Source organism: Nymphaea colorata, chromosome 13 (genome assembly GCF_008831285.2).
Source record: "Nymphaea colorata isolate Beijing-Zhang1983 chromosome 13, ASM883128v2, whole genome shotgun sequence".
Lineage (NCBI taxonomy): Eukaryota > Viridiplantae > Streptophyta > Magnoliopsida > Nymphaeales > Nymphaeaceae > Nymphaea > Nymphaea colorata.
In genome coordinates this window covers 7,498,582-7,520,121 of record NC_045150.1, presented here as the reverse complement: position 1 = coordinate 7,520,121, position 21,540 = coordinate 7,498,582, and the positions used below count along the sequence as shown (strand labels likewise).

Below are 21,540 nucleotides of genomic sequence, written 5' to 3'. Positions count from 1 at the left end.
TTTTTTTTTGGGAAATACGGCTGCTAATTTGGTGTTTTTGTAAAATACTAGCAATTAAAAGATATTCGCTCAGGCAAAGGCATTGAAATTAGCCAGCTAGAGAATTTACCGGATGACAATTTATAATATTTTTAATAAAGGTTTATATTACATTTAACCGTAATTTTTAAATATTTAGCCATATAATAACATCCGCACAAAGATTCTCACTTTCCCTCTCAAGCATGGATGCCACATGCTTGTGTTCAACGGTTGATGCAACGTGGTCGATATCAACATTAAAACCGACATAAGACCCACGTTGCCACATTCAAGTTTAAACCATTTAAAAAAGTATGCAAAATTTTCTTTATATTGAATTATTAGATACGTATATATATAAATTTCTTTATATATATAGATATATATATATATTAATGTTGAACCGATGGATTCACTAAATTGTCATATTTCTGTTCGAGTTGAATTCGATTTTTATGGGCAGTAGATTAATAATTCTTTTGGTTCCTTCCATGTCGCATTTTTCAGCAATCTTGAGGCAATCTGGAGTCTCCGTTTGGTATTTGTAGATATAAAGTAGCCACTTGTTGCAAGCGAAAATTAACGGCTATATGGGCGAAAGACATGTACAAGAAAATAATATATTGCAAAAACCTTCACAAGTCGTTTCAGATCCGCCGGCGACCGTTGCTTGCTTAAACGAGAGGGACCAAAATGATGCGTCCATCGGGAGGGAAGCTAGGGGCTGTTGTTAGTTAACAGATTGGATTTGGATCCAATATCTGATATTCAATGAAAAGCTCTTATATTATATGTACAAGAAAAAGTTAACATTATATGAAATTCAGATTTAAGAAATGACGTTTGGAACATATACATGTTTGGATTCAGTTTTAAATACGTATTAAATCAGATAACCTATATCTATTAGAAGTCGGTTCTTAACACATCATAATGCGGTTTGGATTCGATTGTATACACTTTCAGATCTAGATTCAATGTGAAAATAACATTCCTATTAAAACTGAATCTAAATTGTGAATTTCAAAATTGGGTTAGGCTATGATATAGACCTTTTCATTCATATTTGCATCTGATAAATCACATATGATACAATTTGAATCGGATCCGTTAACATTCCTAAAATTCCGGATACTGAGACATCAACACATGCGTCATTGAGGGATGCTGAAGCGGATAATGGGTTGTGAGTGCCTCGATAGAGCGATCCGATCTGTGCCGGACAGTGTTATAACATTTTATAAAGAAGCTAAAAAATGAAAAGAAAAGGAAAACTCAAAAGGCGGTGGATGCCCGACGGTACTTGATGAGTTCATAGTTTCAGAGCCCCTGGTTACGTTCTGAGCCGTCTGCACTGCCGGGGATCGCTGGGGACGAATCTCTCCGAACTCTGCCTCGCTGAAGATCGCAGGCCACCGTACTTTATCTTTCGCTTCTGTTCTGAATTGTTTTTTGGAATCGGATTTCTGAATATTGATTCCGCTTGATGGTTTCTATTTTTTATTGTGCTATGCAATCAATTCCATTGCTAGTTCCGGCCTAAACTCTCTTCTGTTGATCCATGCGTGAGTTTTGGGCTTTTCATCGTTCGGCTAGTTGGAGTTAGGTTTCTCGGGATTGATCGCCGGGTGAAGCGTACGCCTCACCCAGGCCGTCCGCTTCAGGCACAACGTTTATTTTTATTAAAAATTCCCTATTTTGATGTGGTCTTTTAACTTCTTCAACTCGGTCGAAACTCTCTCTGTGTCAGCATTGAAGACTTGAAGCTGCCTCTTTCTGTCGATTCACGGTATACTTAACTGGACGGGGTCATTCGGTGTCGATTCCGGTCGGTCACCGCCTTTATCTTTCTCTCTCTCTCTCTCTCTCTCTCTCTCTCTCTCATCACCGCCGGCCAGAGTCTGTCTTTCTTGCCCAAGGAGCTTCTTTCCGTCGCCTCAGGCTCTCGATTGAGCGCCACTGGCCGGCCGGTAGCACTAGCCCCTGCCTTACTTTGTGTCTCTGAATATCTATTCTCTTTTCCTCTTCTGCAAACTAAGACTGCTGGCCAGCCGGCAGCCCCGGCCCTCCTCTTGCTCTCCATATCTCTCTCTCTTTCTAATGTTGCCTTCTCTCTCTCTCTCTCTCTCTCTTTATTTACAGCACAAGAGGGCTTCCGGCCAGCAATGGCCGGCCTGCAGCCCTCGCCCTACCTCTCTTTCTCTCTAATCATGTGTTGATTGTCAAATTGTTGATGCCGTGCAATGTGCAAATACAATACGAATCATATGATGCTGTATCTAGTATCTACATATGCATCAAGAAAATGAAGGGAGAGACATCATCTTTATCTATCCATCCGATATTAAAGATCCGTACAATTATTTAATTGATAACTTATTTGTTATCCTGTTGCGCTCTTTAAAAGTTTATATTCATCTCATGTGAATCTTAGATAAGCAAATCATGAACTTCGTAGATCATTCTTAACGTGGTTCTGTAAAGTGTAAACCAGCCTATGGTTTATCATCACTGTTATGCTGTTACCCACCAAGAAAGTTGATTTTCTATTCTTTTTTGTTCGTACAAATTTTTGTTGCCGTTCTATTCTTTATGCTGTTTTCAGAAAGCATTAGCTTCACATATTCCCTGTCCATTTTCTGATAATTTGTCAATTTGGCCTATTATCATACCAAGCAACGTATTTAGTCCTTTATTCAATGCAAATATACAGGTCCCAACAACATTCAATAATTTCAATATATACATGTGTCTCTTAGTTAAAAAAAAAAATTCATTATCTAAATTTCTTTATAATTGTGATGTGCTGTTACGCTGACCTGAAATTTCTGTATAATTCAAGATTACATATAAGTTGACAATTTTTTACTGCTTTTTTTCCTCTTTTGAACTCAAGTTGGCCTAATTTTTTCACTAAAAAATAGGGATTTGGATAACAAAATAGTGAAGTCAAAGTTTGAACGTGTAAGTTGTAAGTTGTAACACCTATGAAATTGTAGGTGGTCTCAGACGCTGATGTTATTTGAGCATTTTGCTGCAGCACTTTAATGTTATGCTGTTGAATTTTGAGTTTTTGCAGTGTTCAAATTGAGCATTTTGATCTTATTTTGAGTCTTATCATCTTATTTTTAAATTTTTTATTATTTTCATAAAATATTATATACTTCACAGTTTAGATCCTGAAGCTTATGCTTCAGCGCATTATTCGACAAATTGGCTGGATTGATCAGAGTTTTTGCTAGGATATAGCTGCAGAAGTATTTAGATTATTCACTCATCGCAAGGTAGATATGCCATCTGTTTGTAACAAAACTTGAGCTAGGATCTTCATCACCATTCGTCTAATTTTTTTTATGTTAAAAAAAAATATTAGGGTTTATTTAGAAATACATATTTAGATAGTTTCATAATCTTTAAATCATTTTTCTGCTTTTTCATGTAACTTTTGAATGATATATATGAGTGTGACATTAGTTTTCCCCGCATTAAGGAAAGTTGGTAAACTCCTCTTATATCATTTACTGTCATGGCAACGGCCCCCTTCCTCCCCCATCATTTACCCACTGCTTTCTTTTTCCTGGTCTAATTCCAGCCAGTTTTCTTTTCTCGTCAGAGAGCCTCTGACCTGTGAGTAATACCATTTGATTGCTTCTCCTCTTTCCAGGCAATCTTTCTCACTTGTGCAATCATTTCCTGTTTGTTTCTTCCCCCTTTTCTTTCTGGTAGTTTCAGTCTCGATTTTTTGATGCATCTCTTGTGGTTTCTTCTACAGTTCTTTTTCTATTTATGTTTAGGTTTTCTTTTTTTTCCCTTGATTTTGTTTGTAGGTTGACGGATGGTGGACGTGAAGATGGAGGAGATGTCTCTTCCTGCACTTTTCGAGCATGCTCGGAAGATGCACTCTGCAGCTGTGGATTCATCCATCGAACAGGTAAAATCTGATGCCTTCATCCTTTTCTTGGTGCAGTTTCTCTGAAGGAGAAACTGGGGTTTGTGGGTTTTCCCTTTTCTTTTGGATGTAGGAGGGTATATCAATAGTTTTTGTTAGTTTGTTCTATCACTGGTTTTGGTGTTCTATTGATAGCTGACTGGATTTAGTTCTTTTCCCATGGCCAGGCACCAACATCAGGATAGTAGTCATTGTGAAATATGGTTTCTGGCTTTTATGAAAACAAATCTGTTTTGTTTCTTCTTGACAATGACAGTTAACAATAGAATTGCTTGGATTTGTACAGGAAATAATGGAGGAGAAATGCTATTACTTTTTAATGTCATAATTTTTTTAGCTAAAGAGAACCATATTCCATGTGTTAGAGTCCAAAAACTTAATTTCGGGTTGGCATCATCCATAGTAAAATAAAATTAAGTAAAGATTTTAATCTCAATATTGTAACCAATAAGATATACCTTGTCGTGTGTGTAGCATTTGCTGTGATGTGTGACCGTGGTATGTGGGAAGCAGAACTTTTTCTTTGAGGCAATATATCAAAGGTTATGGTATGCAGGAAATGCATGTAGAAGCAAGTTGTAATGTGTTTGATGGGTTTCTAATAGAGAAGGTCCCCGTTGCTATTTGTAGAGGATTTTTGCATGTGGATTGTAAGACAGCCCTTTCCTAGAAATCAGAACTCATTTTTCTTTCCCTTTTGGTTTTTAAAGTCTTATCAGAATTTGAGGAGCAAAAACTGCCTCAAATTCATCCGTAAGTGCTGTCCTATCCTCCCTCCCCCTCTCTTTCTCTTTGTCTCTCTCCCATTGGGACAGTGTAGAGCATAGGCGTCAAGTTTGTGGTTTATTAGTTAAAAAAAAGGAGGAGAAAAAAAGCAAGGTGACACCTACTTGGCTAGCAGGCAGAAAACAATGAATGAAAGAAGAAAAGAGGAGGAGGAGGAAGAAGAGAAGGGAAAAAAAGAATAAAAATAATAAAGAAAGGCAAAATCAGAAGGAACAAAAGAGGAAACAAAGGGATTTTAAGGCAGTTCTTTAACTTAGGCTTCTAGGCAGCCCAGTGATACAAGCCTTCCCATGCAAGGCCTGAGATCTGGGGCAATGGATGAGTATGGGCATACTGAATGAACCTGACTGACCTTGGAGAGGCTAAACAGGGCCATGCGAAGGATGTTGCCAGGTCATGCAGAGCGGAGCATTGGCCATGAGTAGCACGTAGAGGCATTTCAGCAGCTTCAGGAAGCTGAGATCTGCAGTAGTGAAGCTTTCAGTTGACGAGTCTAGTGGGCAGATGAGAGGTGGTGGGGCTGCCACAATGGGGAGTTGCAGACAGCCACAGTTAGAGTGGTATAACATGTTGGTTCTGCATCGCTGAGAGCAAATGAGCAGGCATGTGTATGGTCACGTGCAAGGCGCGTGGATGGCCGCACATAGGACACAGTTAACATGACATAGGAGGTCCTGCAAGAGCAAGGTAGGCTGCAGCAGAGCACCTAGTACGCTTAGGGTTCCAAGATGTGGTCTGACCGACTTGAGCAGGGCCAACCATCTGCTTAATACTGTCAGTATGTTGACCTACTCTGGCCAATGGAGGCTAGGTTCTTGAAAATGACTGGGACATCCAGTTACAATAAAGCTTTGGGTGAGGGAGGTCAAGCCGTTGGAGGTCATTGTTGGCCAAGGGGAACTGGGCAGGTTAGGTGTATATGTCTATAAATGAGGCTTTATCCTCTTTGTAAAGATATTCAGACTTTTGGTAATAATATTTCATAGGGGTTAACTTTTTGATATTGTTCCAGGATCTGTGTGTCCTTAGCAGCCAAATACGTGAGAGTGTGAGGCGTGGCCAGTCTCAGTGCTTATCAGCATGGCTGAGCTACTTAAGTGCATAATTTGGGGGGTAATGCTGATTGTCGTTGTGTCCAGGGAAGGTCCAGCCTTACAATGTCGTATTTTCTTGCTACCTATTTTGAGTACTAGGTGCAGAGAAGTTAAACAAATGCTCTTGATCTTGAACATGAGGATCTTGTAAAGAAAGTCTGGCTCTTGGATGAGACAGGCTGCTACAGGCCTGCTGATACTAGAACCTGTTGCCTATCATAGAAGTGAGATTTCTAAGGCCATCACCTACCAGTTTCTTAGTCAGATTTTGACAACAGTTGGGGTTCATCCCATAGTTTTTTCCTTTCAACCTAGCCTCGAAAGGGGGGCTGAGAAAGTGGCATAGAGAAGGAGAGCACTGAGGGGATCGTGATAATTGGCCTGTTGAATATCTGATATCCGGGCAGGAGTTTTGTGCTGTAAGCTGTTGCTTGAGCTGGTGGATGGGTTAGATGGCTGTGAAATTGCGTCAGAACTCGAACTCTAGAGCTTGCAATTTTGGTTTTGAAGAATGCAACTCCTGCGGTGAGCACCCAAAGAATTAATACTCTTGAACATCAACAGTACTAGGAGCAATCTGTTGTTGGCTTGAAGACAGGTTCCAAAATAATATATTCGGTTAATGTGCAAGTAGGCTAGATGTTACTTAATTGGATAGGTCATGTTGTCATTGTGATGCAGGAGAGGAACGCAAGTAAATTGTGGACATGCTGTCCTGCATTCTATTCATGTGGATGTGGCAGTTGATTCTGCAATCAGCATTTTCTATGGACTTGATATAAGATGGAGATAGTGCAGGACAACAGGAGTCAAAATGGAAAATCGGCATATCATGGATTTGTTGAGGTCAGATCATCTCTAGAATCTTGGATAAGATTAATCATATTGATGCATTGAAAGAAATCCACAAGTCTGCTCGCAGTTCCTGGTTTGTGATTTCTTTGTCTGAAGAAGAATGAATTGTACAATTCTTAATTTCTTCAAAGCCGACTGTTGTTGATTGCACCCCCAACTATCAGACAAGGAAAAAGTTACTTGCAATTGCTTTTGCTACAAGCTATTAATTTGAATCATTAACTTCTTCTTCTTCCAAGTCCCACCATTTTACTTGAGCTAGTCTTCTTTTCTTTAAAAATTTAACTAGTTTAGTTTTAATAGCATGTCTGTGCCGTTGGTGCCTTTAAACATTTCTTTTCTTTTTTTGGATGGGTTGCAGGATACATTGAGGAAGACAATTGAAGCCTTGGAGAAATGTGAGGAAATGATCAACAAACTGGGTCTTTTTTCAGCAAATGAGTCAAAAGAAGATATTAGTACTGTAAATCTGAAGTATCTGCTGGTATTTCACAACTCGGATCTTTCGTTTTGTCTTTTGTGATGTTAGAGTTCTGTAACTCTACATTATTCACTTGTCAAGATATTCATCAAGAAATATGATCCATTGCCTCTGCTTTATTTGCTGAAAATTGTCAACTTTTTGGGGCTCATGTATGCTTTTTCTATTTAATGATATTAGTTTGATAGTTTGTTATGTGGACAGGGAACTTTCTTAGGCCTTAATTTTTTCCTTTCCTAGAAACTTATGAAATCCATTTCTTTGAGTGGAATTTGTGCTCTTAATGATATGCTTTAAGGTGTTACATCTTTTGTTACTCTGTGCTAAAAAAAATGGTGGTGATGGGATGGAATTGAGTCATAATTGACGTCGTATTCATGCGTAAAGAAACTGTTATACTTTAGATGTACATACTTCCCTTTTGAAAAAGTTCAGTCTATAATGGACATGTGCCTGAAGTGTGAGGCATACAAAAGAAAATAATCAAATATTCATTTGCATGTTCAGTGACGTTATTGAATATGGAATTGGACAGATCAGCTGACTGATTTTTTGCAAGACTGGTACCAAATATTAACATTCAATTCATCTGTTAAGACAATAATACAATAATACCTAATTCAGCTTTGAATAAAGGAAGTATGACTTTTTTGCTGCTTACATGACATGAATCAGTATGTACTATGTTTAGATTGGCAGTCACTTTGCTAGGAATGTTGGCAATCACTAGAACAATTTTTAATTGCAGATTATATGAAGAAACTTGGAACATTTAAAGAATGATTTTTCAAATATACCATTTTTTATCATGTTATTGATGCCAAAAAGTTTTCCTTTAGGCAACTAAGTGATCATGTACATGCATGTGTATTTGTGTCATGAAGGTAATGGCGATGACTGCATTGTACAAAATGCTGCAAGAACAGGTGTGAATGGCTGTCTACTTGCATGTGTAATTGTGTATATGTTATGAAGGCAATGGCAAGTTTGCTAGTGATGCTAGACTAATATCATAAGAATACTCTATCTTTGATTCTCTATTTTGTTATGTAGAAATTATACTTAGAAAAATATAGCAGTATCCCCATACTTTCAGATGTATTCCTGTGACAAAGTACAATACTCATTTTAGATTTTGCCAATTTGATGAGGTCCAAATAGGTTAACTTTTCTTTGTTTAAACTTTAGATAATTCAACTCGATTGTTGCAATATACATGTGCTATCCGGGTTTCTGGCCATATTGCCCGTTTGTTAGGAGGAAGAATATTTATTCACATTGCTAACTTTCTTTCCTCTTGGCTGTTTCTATTTTTATCATCTATACTACAGAATGAAGATTTCTTCATTAGTGGAGATGACTAGAATTAACAAGTAATCATGATATGTTCAGGTGCCCTTTTATTTGGGGGAATTGATGGAAAAAGTTACGGAAGGAGACAGGATCCAAGCACTCAAGGCTTCTCAAGAGCGGTTAAAGGTGAAACTGCAAACCGAATTGCGAATGGCTTCATGTTCAACAATAACTGTAACATGATGGGATCTTTTTCTATATATATATATATATATATATATATTCTGTATATTGTGGAGCTATTTATTTCGTCATTCTTAAACCTCTGACTTTTCTCTCTACCTATTTTAGGAATTCATTTCCTTCTGTGAGAAGCTAGAGCTTGTGCCTGAAGAGGAGTTGGATACTGCTCAAGTGGCCGCAGACACAGCTGTGAATAGAAGAGCTAAAAAGGTAGGGACCTAACGTACTGAGGAATATTCTGTTGGACATGTGCATATGACTTTAAGTTTAGGACAATTTAGGAGGACAAAATGAGGTAAGTTTACCTAGGCACTTATTTTGTTTCCATGTGGACAATGATAAATCTGGAAATATCAGTTGGAAATGACTTCCACGACCTGAATTTGTAGAAAAACGAAGAAAGGAGATAGAAACATGCGGAATGTTGGGGCACTGCAACAACAAACATGCCTCCAAACCCTAATCAATTATATTAAAAAATACTTTGACTTATGGCAAATATACCCTTTAACAAAAAAACATAATAGAATGTGCTATTAGTGAAAGAATTCAGCACATGTTAAAATAAAAAAAGCGCACCTGGATCAGACATGTCTGGATCTAGATCCAGGCACGTTAAACTCTATATTTTAACACCCCTCCCTCAAGTTGTACATGGTTTTGAATCATGTACAACTTGCTCTTCAATCACCAGAATTTGGTGTCCTGTCACCCTTCTGTCAACAAATCTGGCACCTGATCTTTTGTCCTTGCATGTACGATTCTATCTCCTTGAGTTCGACTTTCTGGCATATGAAATGTTGGTCAATGTCAATGTGTTTTGTCCTGCCACGTTGAATAGAACTGAAAACAATATTTATAGAATTCTGATTATCACACAGTAGTAATGACTGAGCAATCTCTTCTTCCAAATCAGCCACTAGATGTCTGATTCGTGTAACTTCTCCTGTCTCATTTGCCATCGGTCTATACTGCTGTCATACTAGCCGTGCCACTGCCTTCCGTTTTTCAACTACTGCATGATACAAGATTTTGTCCTATAAAAAATGTAGTACCCAAATGTGGATCTCTTCTCATCTGGGTCACCTGTGCAATCTGCATCTGTGTAAGAAGTAAGCTTATTGAAAAAGTTTATCTGTTATATATATATATATATATATATATATATATATATATATATATATAAATAGGTTGAAGAAGACTATATATGGTCTGAAGCAAAGTCCTTGTGCTTGGTTCTACAAATTTTGTGAAGTTGTGTCAGAGTGTGAGTTTAAGAGATCTCAGCTGGAGCATTCGTTGTTCATCAAGAAAGGATCTAGAGGTATAGTTGTGAACAACAGATAGCACTGACGAAATAGTTTCTCCAAAGACATTTTGTTACCAAGGATCTTGGCCGACTACGATATTTTATTGACATCGAGGTTGCTCGTAGTCATGAAGGTGTTGTGTTATCACAAAGAAAGTGTGTACTTGATCTTTTGCAAGACACAGGGATGTTGGGAGCAAAACCTGCAACTTTTCCTATGAACCCACGTATACACCTCTATGATGAATCCTACAGTTCGTTGATTGGTAAGCTTCTATATGTGACTGTAACTCGGCCAGCTATTAGTTTAGTTTTGTTGTGGGAAAACTAAGTCAATTCATGGAAAGACCAAAAGAGGCACATTGGGATGATGCAATGATGGTTGTCAAATATTTAAAATCCTCCCCTGGCAAAGATTTTTTCTTCAGAAAGGTTACATCTCTTGATGTTGAAGCGTACAGTGATGCAGACTATGTTGGCTCTATTGATAATAAGAAGTCTACTATGGGGTTTTTTGTTTTTGTGGGAGGAAATCTCATATTTTGGAGAAGCAAGAAACAAAATGTTGTTTCTAGGTCTAGTGCAGAGTCAGAGTATCGAGCTATGGCTCAAACAACTCAGAAATAACATGGTGTAAATCGTTACTTGAGTCTTGGTAGTCTTACTTCCATACCTATGAAGATATTCTGTGATTACAGGGCTGTCACCTACATCGCAAATAACCCTGTACTTCATGAGAGACCAAAGTACGTTGAAGTAGATTGTCGTTGCATGAGAGACATGGTCCAAGGAGCAATATATCTACCATACATGTAGTCTCAGAAGAGCAAGCGACTGATATTTTTACTAATGCTTTACCTATTACTGAGTTTTCTAGACGTTGTGACAAGTTGATCATGATTAACATCTATGCTCCAGCTTGAGGGGGAGTGTTGAATAATATTTACGTTAGGTAGTTCTTTAGAATATTAAATAGTTAGGAGCAGCTCTTTATTAATATTTGTTTTATTTTTGGACATACTGTGTAATTGTTCAGTTTTACCCTATTTTCTTAATAAGAGATTTGGACAGATTAATCTTACGATTTTCACTAGTCTTTCTCTCTCCTCATACCCACGACCAGCGTAACAATTTACATGGTTTAGAGGAAACCCTCCTATGTCCTTGGCTGCACCAGATTTTCTTTCTTCTTATTTTTTGTGGAACAAGTTACAAAAGATTTCTTGTTCTATTTATAATAGGAAATCCTGGTAAAAATTGCACATATGCCAAAAAAATCATGAAAATTTGAGAACATATAAACCAGGAATTGGACTTCATACGTCAAAACGGACGAAGGGGTGCAGTTGGCCAGTGCTCATCCATCAAATTGGATCTTCAAAGGGGAGACATAGGGAACCATGAAGCAGAAGTGGGTGGTGAGTTAGGGTAGTTGGAAGACGACATGGCAAAGAGGAGGAGGCAGTCCTAGTTGCAAAAGGAGGGTACTTGTCCCCTTCTTCTTAGGCTGGTGGATTTAAATAGAGAAAAGACTAGAGGGGGTCCTAGGATTGAGGTCTACGGTTGAGATTAGGGCTTTAGGGATAAGCAAGAGCTAGTTTGATGGGTCTAGATGGGAGGAGGCTTGGGTGTCTAGGAAATGGAAGAGACCATAAATTTGTGTGCCTACGGTTTTAGCCTTACTGGTGAACTAGTCTTTTTATAAGGATATTGCCACCTTCGAGGTGCCATGCAGCTTTGGATCACTGTAAAATCCAATCTTAATTTGAGATCGAAGTACTTCTATTTTAGGTCTTAGAACTCTTACCTTGTGGCTCTCTCTCTCTCTCTCTCTCAGCTGCTTGCAACAGCCTCCACTTTGAGGGAATGAATCCTTCCATTTCTTTTGCTACTTTTTCATGTATGATGGACTTTTGTGTTCACTTTAATTTGTCAGTTTTGTGTGCGTGTGTGTACATAGATGCATGTACCTGTGTGCTTACCTAAAAGTGTGAGTTATTTTGGGATGATCCTCTCTCTCTCTCTGTGTTTTATAGTCTTATAGGCACAACCTTTTTTAGCAGCTTGTTCCTTTGAGAAGTAAAAGGATACTTTAGTTTCTTCTGCATTCCTTTTGATGGACCTCTGTTAATTGTTACCTTATTCTGTCAGTTGTGTGCATGTATGTTTCTGTATGTGTGCTTGTCTGCAAGCTTGACCATCTTATGATGAGAACGTTTGGAGTTTATTAAAAGTTTTTTTTCGCCAATATGGTGATTTATATGCATTGCGTCTATTGTTTACTTCTGATACAAGTAATTGTTTATGTAATTTCTGACTGAAGGTATGCAATGGAAAAGATTTTGAAATTTGCAAAATGGATAGCATTCCATAGTTGATGATTGCATCTATTGCTCCATTAAAGAGGCAAACACACAGGAATTTTTTAATATGCTGCAGGCTGATTTGTTATAGTTAGTGATGGGTTAGTAGCTATCTTATTATTTTCATGATTTTTTTTGACAGATTGCTCGTTTCAAGCGTCAGAAGGCTGCAGAATCCAAGCTGCAGGATATTAAAGAGAGGAGGGAACGGAGGGGGAGGTCTTCTAGAGCGACTGCTTTGACCACCACAGTTGAAGTTGGAGAGGAGGATGCACTTGATGATGATGGTGAGGAAGAAAGGGAGGTTAGCATATGACCCCTGATGAAAGAATGTGGCTCCTTGCATCTACTGTTATGATGTTCAGTGAGTGCACCATAGAATACTCTAATATGTACATCACTGTAGGAGTTTTGGCTATGTATTGGGTATATAATATGTTACATTTCCACATTCAAACCGTAGAACTTTATGACAAAAAACATGGAAAATGGACGCTATGATGCATATATATTGAACTTTAAAGAAAAAATTTTAACTAAGATGTTTGTGCATTTTTTTTTTCTTGAAGCTTTAGCCTTCACATGGTATGTAAAAGTAGAACATTTTGCAAAATATGTATGCAGTCCCATATAAATGGAACACAAAATAAGACATGTGCATAACATATGAAGCCATCATGGTTGCCAATGTCAGTTCTTGACAAATTCTGGACGTGGTTTTTCCCAGGAGCCTTTTTCAGGGTATTTTTTAATTGAAGAATATGCAGAAATTCTTGTGGGTTCCGAAATATCGAAACTTCAAAAATATAAAAGAAGGGACTGAGATAATAGGTTTTTTAGGATTTTTGGGTGCATCTTAGGATAATATTATTATATTGGCCTATGGAACATGGTTCAGGGTAGCAAGGTGCCACACCTGTGTCAACACAGCCAAACATGGGTGTAGGTACGAGTGTGACTCTAGACTTGCCATGGGCACAGTCAATGCCATGCGAGGTGCGGTCCTTCTGTGGGAGTCATTCAAAATGGACATAGTTAACTTTGATCTAGTCTATTTCTGCCATGAGTTAATTTACGTTAATTTTGCTATGTTTATTAGTTTGCTGTTTGTCAGTTTATGATTATAAATTTATGACCCCACACTCATTTTTCCTTGAAAATACTCCATGCCCATTTCTCTCACTCTTGTATACACGCATGCCCACAGCCATATCAATTACTTTTTGGGTGCATTTCGAAAATATTGTGATATTTTGCTGATTTTGTTCTCTAGATTCAATAAAATAATATTGGGATATTTTTTAAATATTGGAGATATTTGTGACTATGCATACCATGAATGTCATAATTTTTTCAAAAGAGTTCTAAAAAATTCTGAAAAGTAAAGAGACCATAAATGTGAATAAAAAGCATAGCCACAGAAAGCCTGCTGTTTCAAAAAAAAAAATGCTATAACAACGTTAAAAACAATGAAACAAAAACCCATCTTTTTTCCCTTTTCTGAAAAAAAAAATGAAATGAAATTTTTATGTCTTTTTTGCTTTTTTGTCATTATTTTTATGTTATTTTTGCTCTAAAATTTTAAACATAAGCCAAATTATTTATCTTCATTTCTGTCATTACTAGATCGTCATCTTTTATCATTTTATCAAGTTAATTTTTATGTTATCTTGTTAGTTTTGCATTTATTTAACTTTTTTCCTATGTCACACGGACGCGGCTAAAGAGGCTGCGTACCCATGTCGACTCGCCGACACGGCGATTCCGACACGGGACTCGGCTAGGACACGGCAAAATATAAAAATTAAACATTTAATGTTTTTTTTTTCATTTTATCAATTTTTTGTGATGCATCCAATTATTTCCATGAACAATCCTTTCAGATATTCAGTACTTTTGTGATAAAACACATTTTCTTTCAAGATTGTAAGAGTGAACTATTAATTTAATGTTTCTTTTTAATCTTATCATTTTTTAGAATATTTAATGTAGCCGTGTCCGCGTATCTGAAAATTTTGAAAATTGCCGTATCCGCACCCGTATCCCCGTATCGCATCCGCACCCGTGTGACATAGCTTTTTTCTAATTTTTAGGACTTCTCTTTTTTAAAAAAGTTGCTGAACTTTTCCTGAGATTCTCAGCATTGCTGAAAAATATCTGAGAAAAACCTCGCCACTTAAAACCTGTTGACGATATTTGTGACTATGATAAAAAGTAAAATAATAATGTTTCAAGATATTATTTATGAAAAACACACAATAAACAAGAATCTATGCCGTAAAGGCATGTGCATCTAAAGACAACTTAAGATTTCATTGTTGACGTCGTCAGAAGCTGACAGCTTGACTGTTTACATGCTACTCACAAATGTCAGCTTATTTTCTAAAGGTTAGTACTTGAAATTTTCAAGATTTCAAGCACCAATACTAATGTTAAAGAAACATCATATTTTTTGAAATCTCTTGGCTTGAAATTGTTTCTAAATGCTATTAGCACAACGAACTTGTTCCTTTCTATGTTGTGACAAGAACTCTGTTCATGATTTTAATTGTGACTACTGACTATATTGCTAACAAAATTAATAACGACGTCAGATAGATCAAGATGTATCCGATATATGTTGTGAAACTAACATATTACTTTTTAGCCAGTTTTCGTGCATGCGTCAGTGTATTTGTATGTCATCTTCTTTTGCCATTAGAGTGAAGGCCTCTTTCCATTTTGTGAATTTGAACTATTGCCCTCTGTTATTTGTTGCACCAGCGTGATTTCAATTTTAAAATTTGTGGAACACGATGCTTGTGAGGTTCTTGTGTCTTCATCTTTTATGTAGTTATTATATATCGGATGGATTTTTTTCTTAAATTGCCGACTAAACAAGTTAAAAGAGCCTGAGGTTCACGTATCCTTTACAAGTTATCTATTTGTCATTTCTTTAAGGCCAATATATGATGCTTTAATGCCTCATTTACCTTCATATGTTCTTCACAGTTAAAAAGGATTTGGGTAATGGACTAAGCTACCTTGAGATTTAGACCTTGGATGGGTGTACACTCACTCTGTTATTCAGACACGGTTGTTCTCAATGTCTTGACATGTTCGTGTTTTGCAGGCATGGCTTACAACTATTTCATTGGCTCTGTGTAAGGTTGGTTTGCTGAAGATTCTTGGTTTGAGTGGGTGTCAATGCATTATCCATCAATTGCAGAAAGCAAAAGTATCACTTGTTCCTTCTTGATTACACGACAAGATGTTAATTGAAATTATATTGGACAGGCTTTTGACTTGTTAGAAATGTTCAAAAAGAGGAAGAAATGCTCACCGTCATAAAAGAGAAGCAATTACAGGTCTCTCTCTCTCTCTCTCTCTCTCTTTTTCTCTCTTTCTTTCTCTCTCTCCCTCTCTCTCACTATAATGTGGCAGGTTTATAAATTATAGACTAGTAGTAATGTGGCAGGTTTATAAATTATAGACTAGTAGTCGGTGCTAATGCTACCATATTTTAAGAGTTAAGATTCAAGAACTTAATGCATGTCTATTTGACTTGTAAGGCTGTAACTAAGCATCTTAAGAGCCGAAAAGTAGCAGTAATGGATCCTTAAGCACAACATATCGCACAAGATAACCATGGATAACACACAAGGCTATCTCTTGATGCTTCTGGGAGCTATGTCTTCAAATCCAAGTTTCCCTTTAAATCATGGTCCCAAATTTCTATCGTTTCTAATTGTTTCCACATTCACCCTTTTGTTTTGCCATAAGTTCCTTCTTGCAGGCCTGTTTCTATGACTTGTTTATGTGGGTTGAGATCAGAGTCACAAATATCGGTGATATTTTCAAAATACTGCAACAGGAACACCAAAAGAGGACAAATGAAATGAAAAAGTAATTTGTCATCATATTTCAAAAAGTTTGTGATATTTTTCTATATAGATATATATATGAAACTTTTTGGATTTAATGGCTATTTTTAATTTTTAGAAATGTTTTTTAAGAAAATTAGCAGAAAACTCAATTTAATCATTCCATTACAGTTTACATATTTTTAATTGTTAAATTCCCATGGTTTCTCGAGGAAAATAAAATTTCTGGTGAATACTTGCATATAAGCTCGTTGATGAAACTGAAGAATGAGATTTGTGATTATGGTGAAGGCAAGCCTATGTTAGATAAATGTCACATGTCTATGTATTCCCTGTTACAGGTAGTCCATGTCTTTCTTTCTTTTTGTTGCTTGAGTGCATGCATGCACTGTTAAAGCTCTTCTTCACTGCTAGAGGTTTCTACGCCTATTTTACTATAATGGACCGAGCAAAGATTAGTAAGGACGGGATGGAAGCCCTTGCCTAATTCAGGGGCTCCATTTCTCCCACACGACTCCCATTGCTTTTTCTGGACTAACAGCTGAGCAGTACACTTCTGGCTTTTGACTGCAAACTGTAGGTCCTTTCTTCCACCCCAAGTGTTTTGTCTTTCTCACCTTCCTTCGACATGCAATAGCCTTCACAGGAATGGAAGGTTGATTGCCTCAATGCACATTCGAGTTCATTGAAAGATGGAGTTTTGGGTTGCATCACAGGGCAAATAGTAGGTTTGGATACTACTTTTGAATTTTGATGGATTGTGTATATTCTTGATTTCTTGTGCATTGTGAGATCTAGAAGGTTACAGCACTATAGTCTATATGGTTATGTGCACACATACACACATTTACACACATTTAGTATAATGTCACTTTTCATTGTAAAACATCATATTGTGAAATGCATATGCAGGAGGGGAATACAGAATTTACACATTCTTTCCTTGATGATCGAGTAAAGAAAGCAGAAGCATGGCACAAACAAGCTGCTCTTCGGTCTCAGTTTTCAAAACCAGCACAGCCTATAATGTGCGCTACATTTGCTCAGGATGTTCTGGAAGGCCGTGCAAAGGCTTCTCAGGTGCACGAACACAAACATCAGCCCTTTATATTTGGGCCTGCTAGTGTCATAGGTGGGAACCTGAGTACTGAGAGGGAGAGAATGACTGCACAAGTGTTCCAACCTAGTCACAGGTAAATACAGCTACGTCTCTCTCTCGATACACATGCAAACGCATAATATATGTTTACTGTTGATGTAATGTAGGCCTTTTTATGTTCAATGGCATGTTTAGTATATAAAAGGTACTTTTGGTGCATTGAGTAGCTTATGCTCTAGTGATTTTAAGCATGAACATAAAAAGCTTCTGAACTTTTCGAGGTATTCATGCTCTCCTACAGAAACAGCAGCTTATTCCTCCGAAAGCTGCTTTAGAAAAATGTCTATTAAGTGTTTCTGGAGTTCATTTCCCATGTTAGGGGAACAGTGCTTCCACAGATGTGGTATTTTAGCACAGTGCTTCTGTTTTTGAAGTGAAATTCCTACAGTATTGAACTTTGTTGGACTTTATAACTATAATGGAGGTTGACTTCTTTAAGGTGTGAAGATAGCATTTTTGAAAAACACAAAGGTCTCTAGGTAGTTGAAAAGTTAAATCTAGCCAAAAGCATTCCCAATTTGTTTCTTTTTTTATGAGAAATGTAAGCTGTTGTTACATTTTTTGGGTACAAGTCTCTAACTTTACAGCAAAATTAATGTCATCAACTTATTTATGCTATTGATTTTATAAAATGGCTATTATTGTTTTTTTTCTTCTGTTTGTGGAATGTGGATATATTTTTAGACATATCCAGTAACTATACAGAATATTTCAGATTACCTAACACTTTTCAAGGAGGCAATCAAGTTGGCTGATTAAGATGGTGGAAGCATTAGTACCACCATATTGTGATTATTTTGCCTCCTTCCTTGCATTATGAAAAAATTCTGCCTACATTTTATATATTTTGCCATCTTTTGCATTATGAAAAGTTTTTGCTCAATCTTTTATGTTTGTTGTCAACCACTTATTTTCCAGAATTGCTTCTCCATTGTATCTCCCAACGTCATGTTAACCTTATGCTCTAGCTCCGTTCATTCACAAAATGATTGTACTTTGGGAGGTACCTTTCTGCTCAGTGCTATTAAACCTGCTGAGATATCGGACCATCACTGTGGTGTACCTTCCTGCCCCTTGCTGCATGAATATATACGGGTCGGCAATGGAATAAAGCCTTTATGATCTTATCCAAAAAGCAGAGGAAGCTTTGCCTAAGCTGACATGAAGCTCCACATACACAGAGACAACGTTTTTTCCACGAAATTATTTTCGTGGCCTTTGTCTCATTAGTCATGTTGGTTAATATACTATGTTGAGTTGGGCAAGATGCTGCAAGAAGAATGATGCGAGATAAAGGACAGTTTTGTCCCGGGTAACTATTTGGGATACTGCCAAGCTAATAGAAGCCTTAGTGCCATGTACCAGTAAAATAAAATTAGTTTCTGGTTACTATTTTCAAGCTTGAAAAGACCCGAGGCTAATTTGGGGGGTGGTAAATGATATTAATCTAAAGGTAAAAACTGTAAATGTGGGTAATGGTTGAGGGGCTTGAATGGAAATAATTACGTATGTCATCACTGATTGCTCGAAAAGATGTTTGAGCTATGCTGTTGTTTTCGGTGTTCAGGAAAGAGATTTCATGAAAAGCTCTAGTCTATTCGTTCTTCTCTCCAGGGCTGACATTGATATTGAGAGATGACAGGTGGGGAATGGATGGGGATTAGCCACAAAAAGAGGTGCAACAAAGCATATAGCACTGAAAATGAAGTGTTCCGTTATTTAGATATCATTTTAATGTTGAATTAATAATTTTTTATTGTAGAATATGAAAGTAGAAAATCATTTCTTTCCGATCTGAATTTGCCTTCATGGTGTTTCAGCTTCTTCATTTCTTTATTCTTCATTGAGCGCTCCACCTGCATAGCATTGTTGTTTGAAATGCAGGTTGCCTACCATGAGCATTGAAGAAGCAGGCTTGTGGGAAATGGACATGATGAAGAAATGGCAAGAGAGAAACGCCAAAATGGTGGAAGAAGCCACGTCTTCATGGCACAAAGACAATCGAAATGGACCGATTGATGAAGAAGATGATGATGCTGCACAAGAGAAGGCACGAGCTTGGGATGACTGGAAAGATGATAACCCTCGTGGGGCAGGTAACAAAAAGCTCACGCCATGTGGGTAGGCTTTTGCCATTCTTGATCTGTTTATTTTTGTTTGGAGTCTTCGAAGCTTGTATGTGCTGGCCCTTGGTTGTGGTTGATTTGCTATAATATACGTACTTGATGCGGTAATCTAGAAGTACCTTAGTCGTTTTGTGTGTGTTGAGTATCTTGGTGCGTTTGGTGGGGTTCGGAATTTTTATTATCAATTGGGGGAGGTTTATTTTGTGGTGTATCATGTATGTTGCTGGTCAACATCTTAGACATTGAACTATTTAGATGACATATTCTCATTGTGAACATTAAAGTTATTTGCTTTGAAAGCCAAATCTGCCAATATTCGTGAAATTTGAACTTATGATGTGGCAAAAAACACTAAAAAATGATAGCAGAATTCGAGTTTCAAGTATTTGATTTTGGTGGCTGGTCAGCAAGTGGGATGCTTGGAATTTGGATAATTGGCTTGTGTTTCTTGAACAGAGTGCCAGAAAAGATGGTTATTTGGGTTCGAAGGTATTCACAATCTATGCATTGTGGCTTTCGTGCACATAGGATTGCATGCTTGGGGGCTGTTTGGGGATAGTAACAATCTGGTACTGTTCCATGCATCTGCCTCCAAAAGTAGGGCAGATTCATGGAACATTTTTTTTTTTTACCAAAGTGGACGATGAATTTAAGCAATCTTTTGGGTTAGATGCGTGGAAGATGTTATGTGATCCCCTGGGGCAAAGGCAAATAGCTTTCACATGATCCCTGGGGCCGAGGCAAAGGTGCACTGTTGTATGCACTGTTGACTACAAAGCCTTTTGAGGACTTACAAATTGGTAACGTTGACTCATTCATTCTTTTGCCCTCTGTAGTGAGTTAAATGTATTATTTTGTCAAAACCATGGCTCAACAAGAATTTAGACATTGAAATTGCAAACTCGTGCTTCCCTATTCAACTTGCCACAAGAAAGCGAGGTTGTCTTGGGATTTATATGTGCAAGCTGTTTCATAATGGGGCATGGGCTTGTGTGGCCTCTTGTCCTTTCCAAATTGAAAATTGTAAAGTTAATTAGCGAAACACGAGCTAGCTCTCTGGGACTGGTATCTGAGATTAAATTTGAAACTTAAATCAGGATTGCTAATCAAGAGCTATTAGTGAGCTGTTAACTTGTGTGTTACAAAGAGGGAGAGAGATTCTCCAAGTATTAAATTAATTTTCAGAGAGGGAGATCAAGTCAAAGTCCTCTGTTATTCACTTACAAAAATCATGTCAATTTGTATAGAATTGTAAGCAAAAATTAACTTAGAATTTCAAAATCAACATTGTTCGTATACGATCTCGTGAGAATTAAATTGCACTCACAACCTCGAGTTTGAGCGTGAAGTGAACTAAAACATGGCTTGTTATATCAATATAGCAGCTCACGGGACAAGCTCAAACAATCCATGTTTGTTAGGAACCGACTTGCTTGCTTCTTATGAGGAATATGAGCTGAGTTTGGGTTACTTGAATAAATTAATGAATTGTACGTCTTGTTCAATTGTTCCAACTCTATCCAAATCATGCGCTTTTTGAGTAGTTATCCAATAAAAAAAACTTCCATGATTTTGAATTGAAAACTTTCTCGGATGTCCCCAATGAATTTGCTTGTGCATCTGTAGGATTTGACATTGCAGTACAAAAGTATCGATTTCTGGGTACGCATTCATGCTAGTGTACAAAATGGAAACAGATTTAACGAGTTTCTCCTTTATTTTGGGTGTCTGAACTGAGATTTTGGTAAGAGGAAATGCAGAATTCCCGTCTTCTTTCTCGTTTTCATCATGGAAAAAACTCTTGATATTCAACTTGAAAGTTCCTAATTGAATTCTGGTCCAATGGGATCGGAGTTGGCAGGTGAACAGCAAAGCCTCCACTTAGATTTTTCAATGACCAACTCTCTTGCTGCGAACTCAGCGTCATTGATGCGTAAGTTGAATTGTGGCGGAGGTGACATTTTGACGCATTGGCACAAGCCCTGTACCTTGAAAAAT

The 21,540-nt window shown here is 37.4% G+C and overlaps 1 protein-coding gene across 1 annotated transcript; it reads left to right on the top strand.

The window, feature by feature from the left end:
• The first annotated feature begins 1,285 nt into the window (after positions 1-1,285).
• Positions 1,286-19,847, top strand: LOC116266867 (PP2A regulatory subunit TAP46). The gene is given in 11 exon segments (XM_031648310.2): positions 1,286-1,438; positions 3,849-3,952; positions 7,067-7,189; positions 8,579-8,665; positions 8,831-8,932; positions 12,537-12,698; positions 15,507-15,542; positions 15,671-15,686; positions 15,689-15,741; positions 17,170-17,450; positions 19,301-19,847. Coding segments are annotated over 10 exon segments (1,197 nt in total). The 5' UTR covers positions 1,286-1,438; positions 3,849-3,856; the 3' UTR covers positions 19,542-19,847.
• Positions 19,848-21,540: the final 1,693 nt, after the last annotated feature.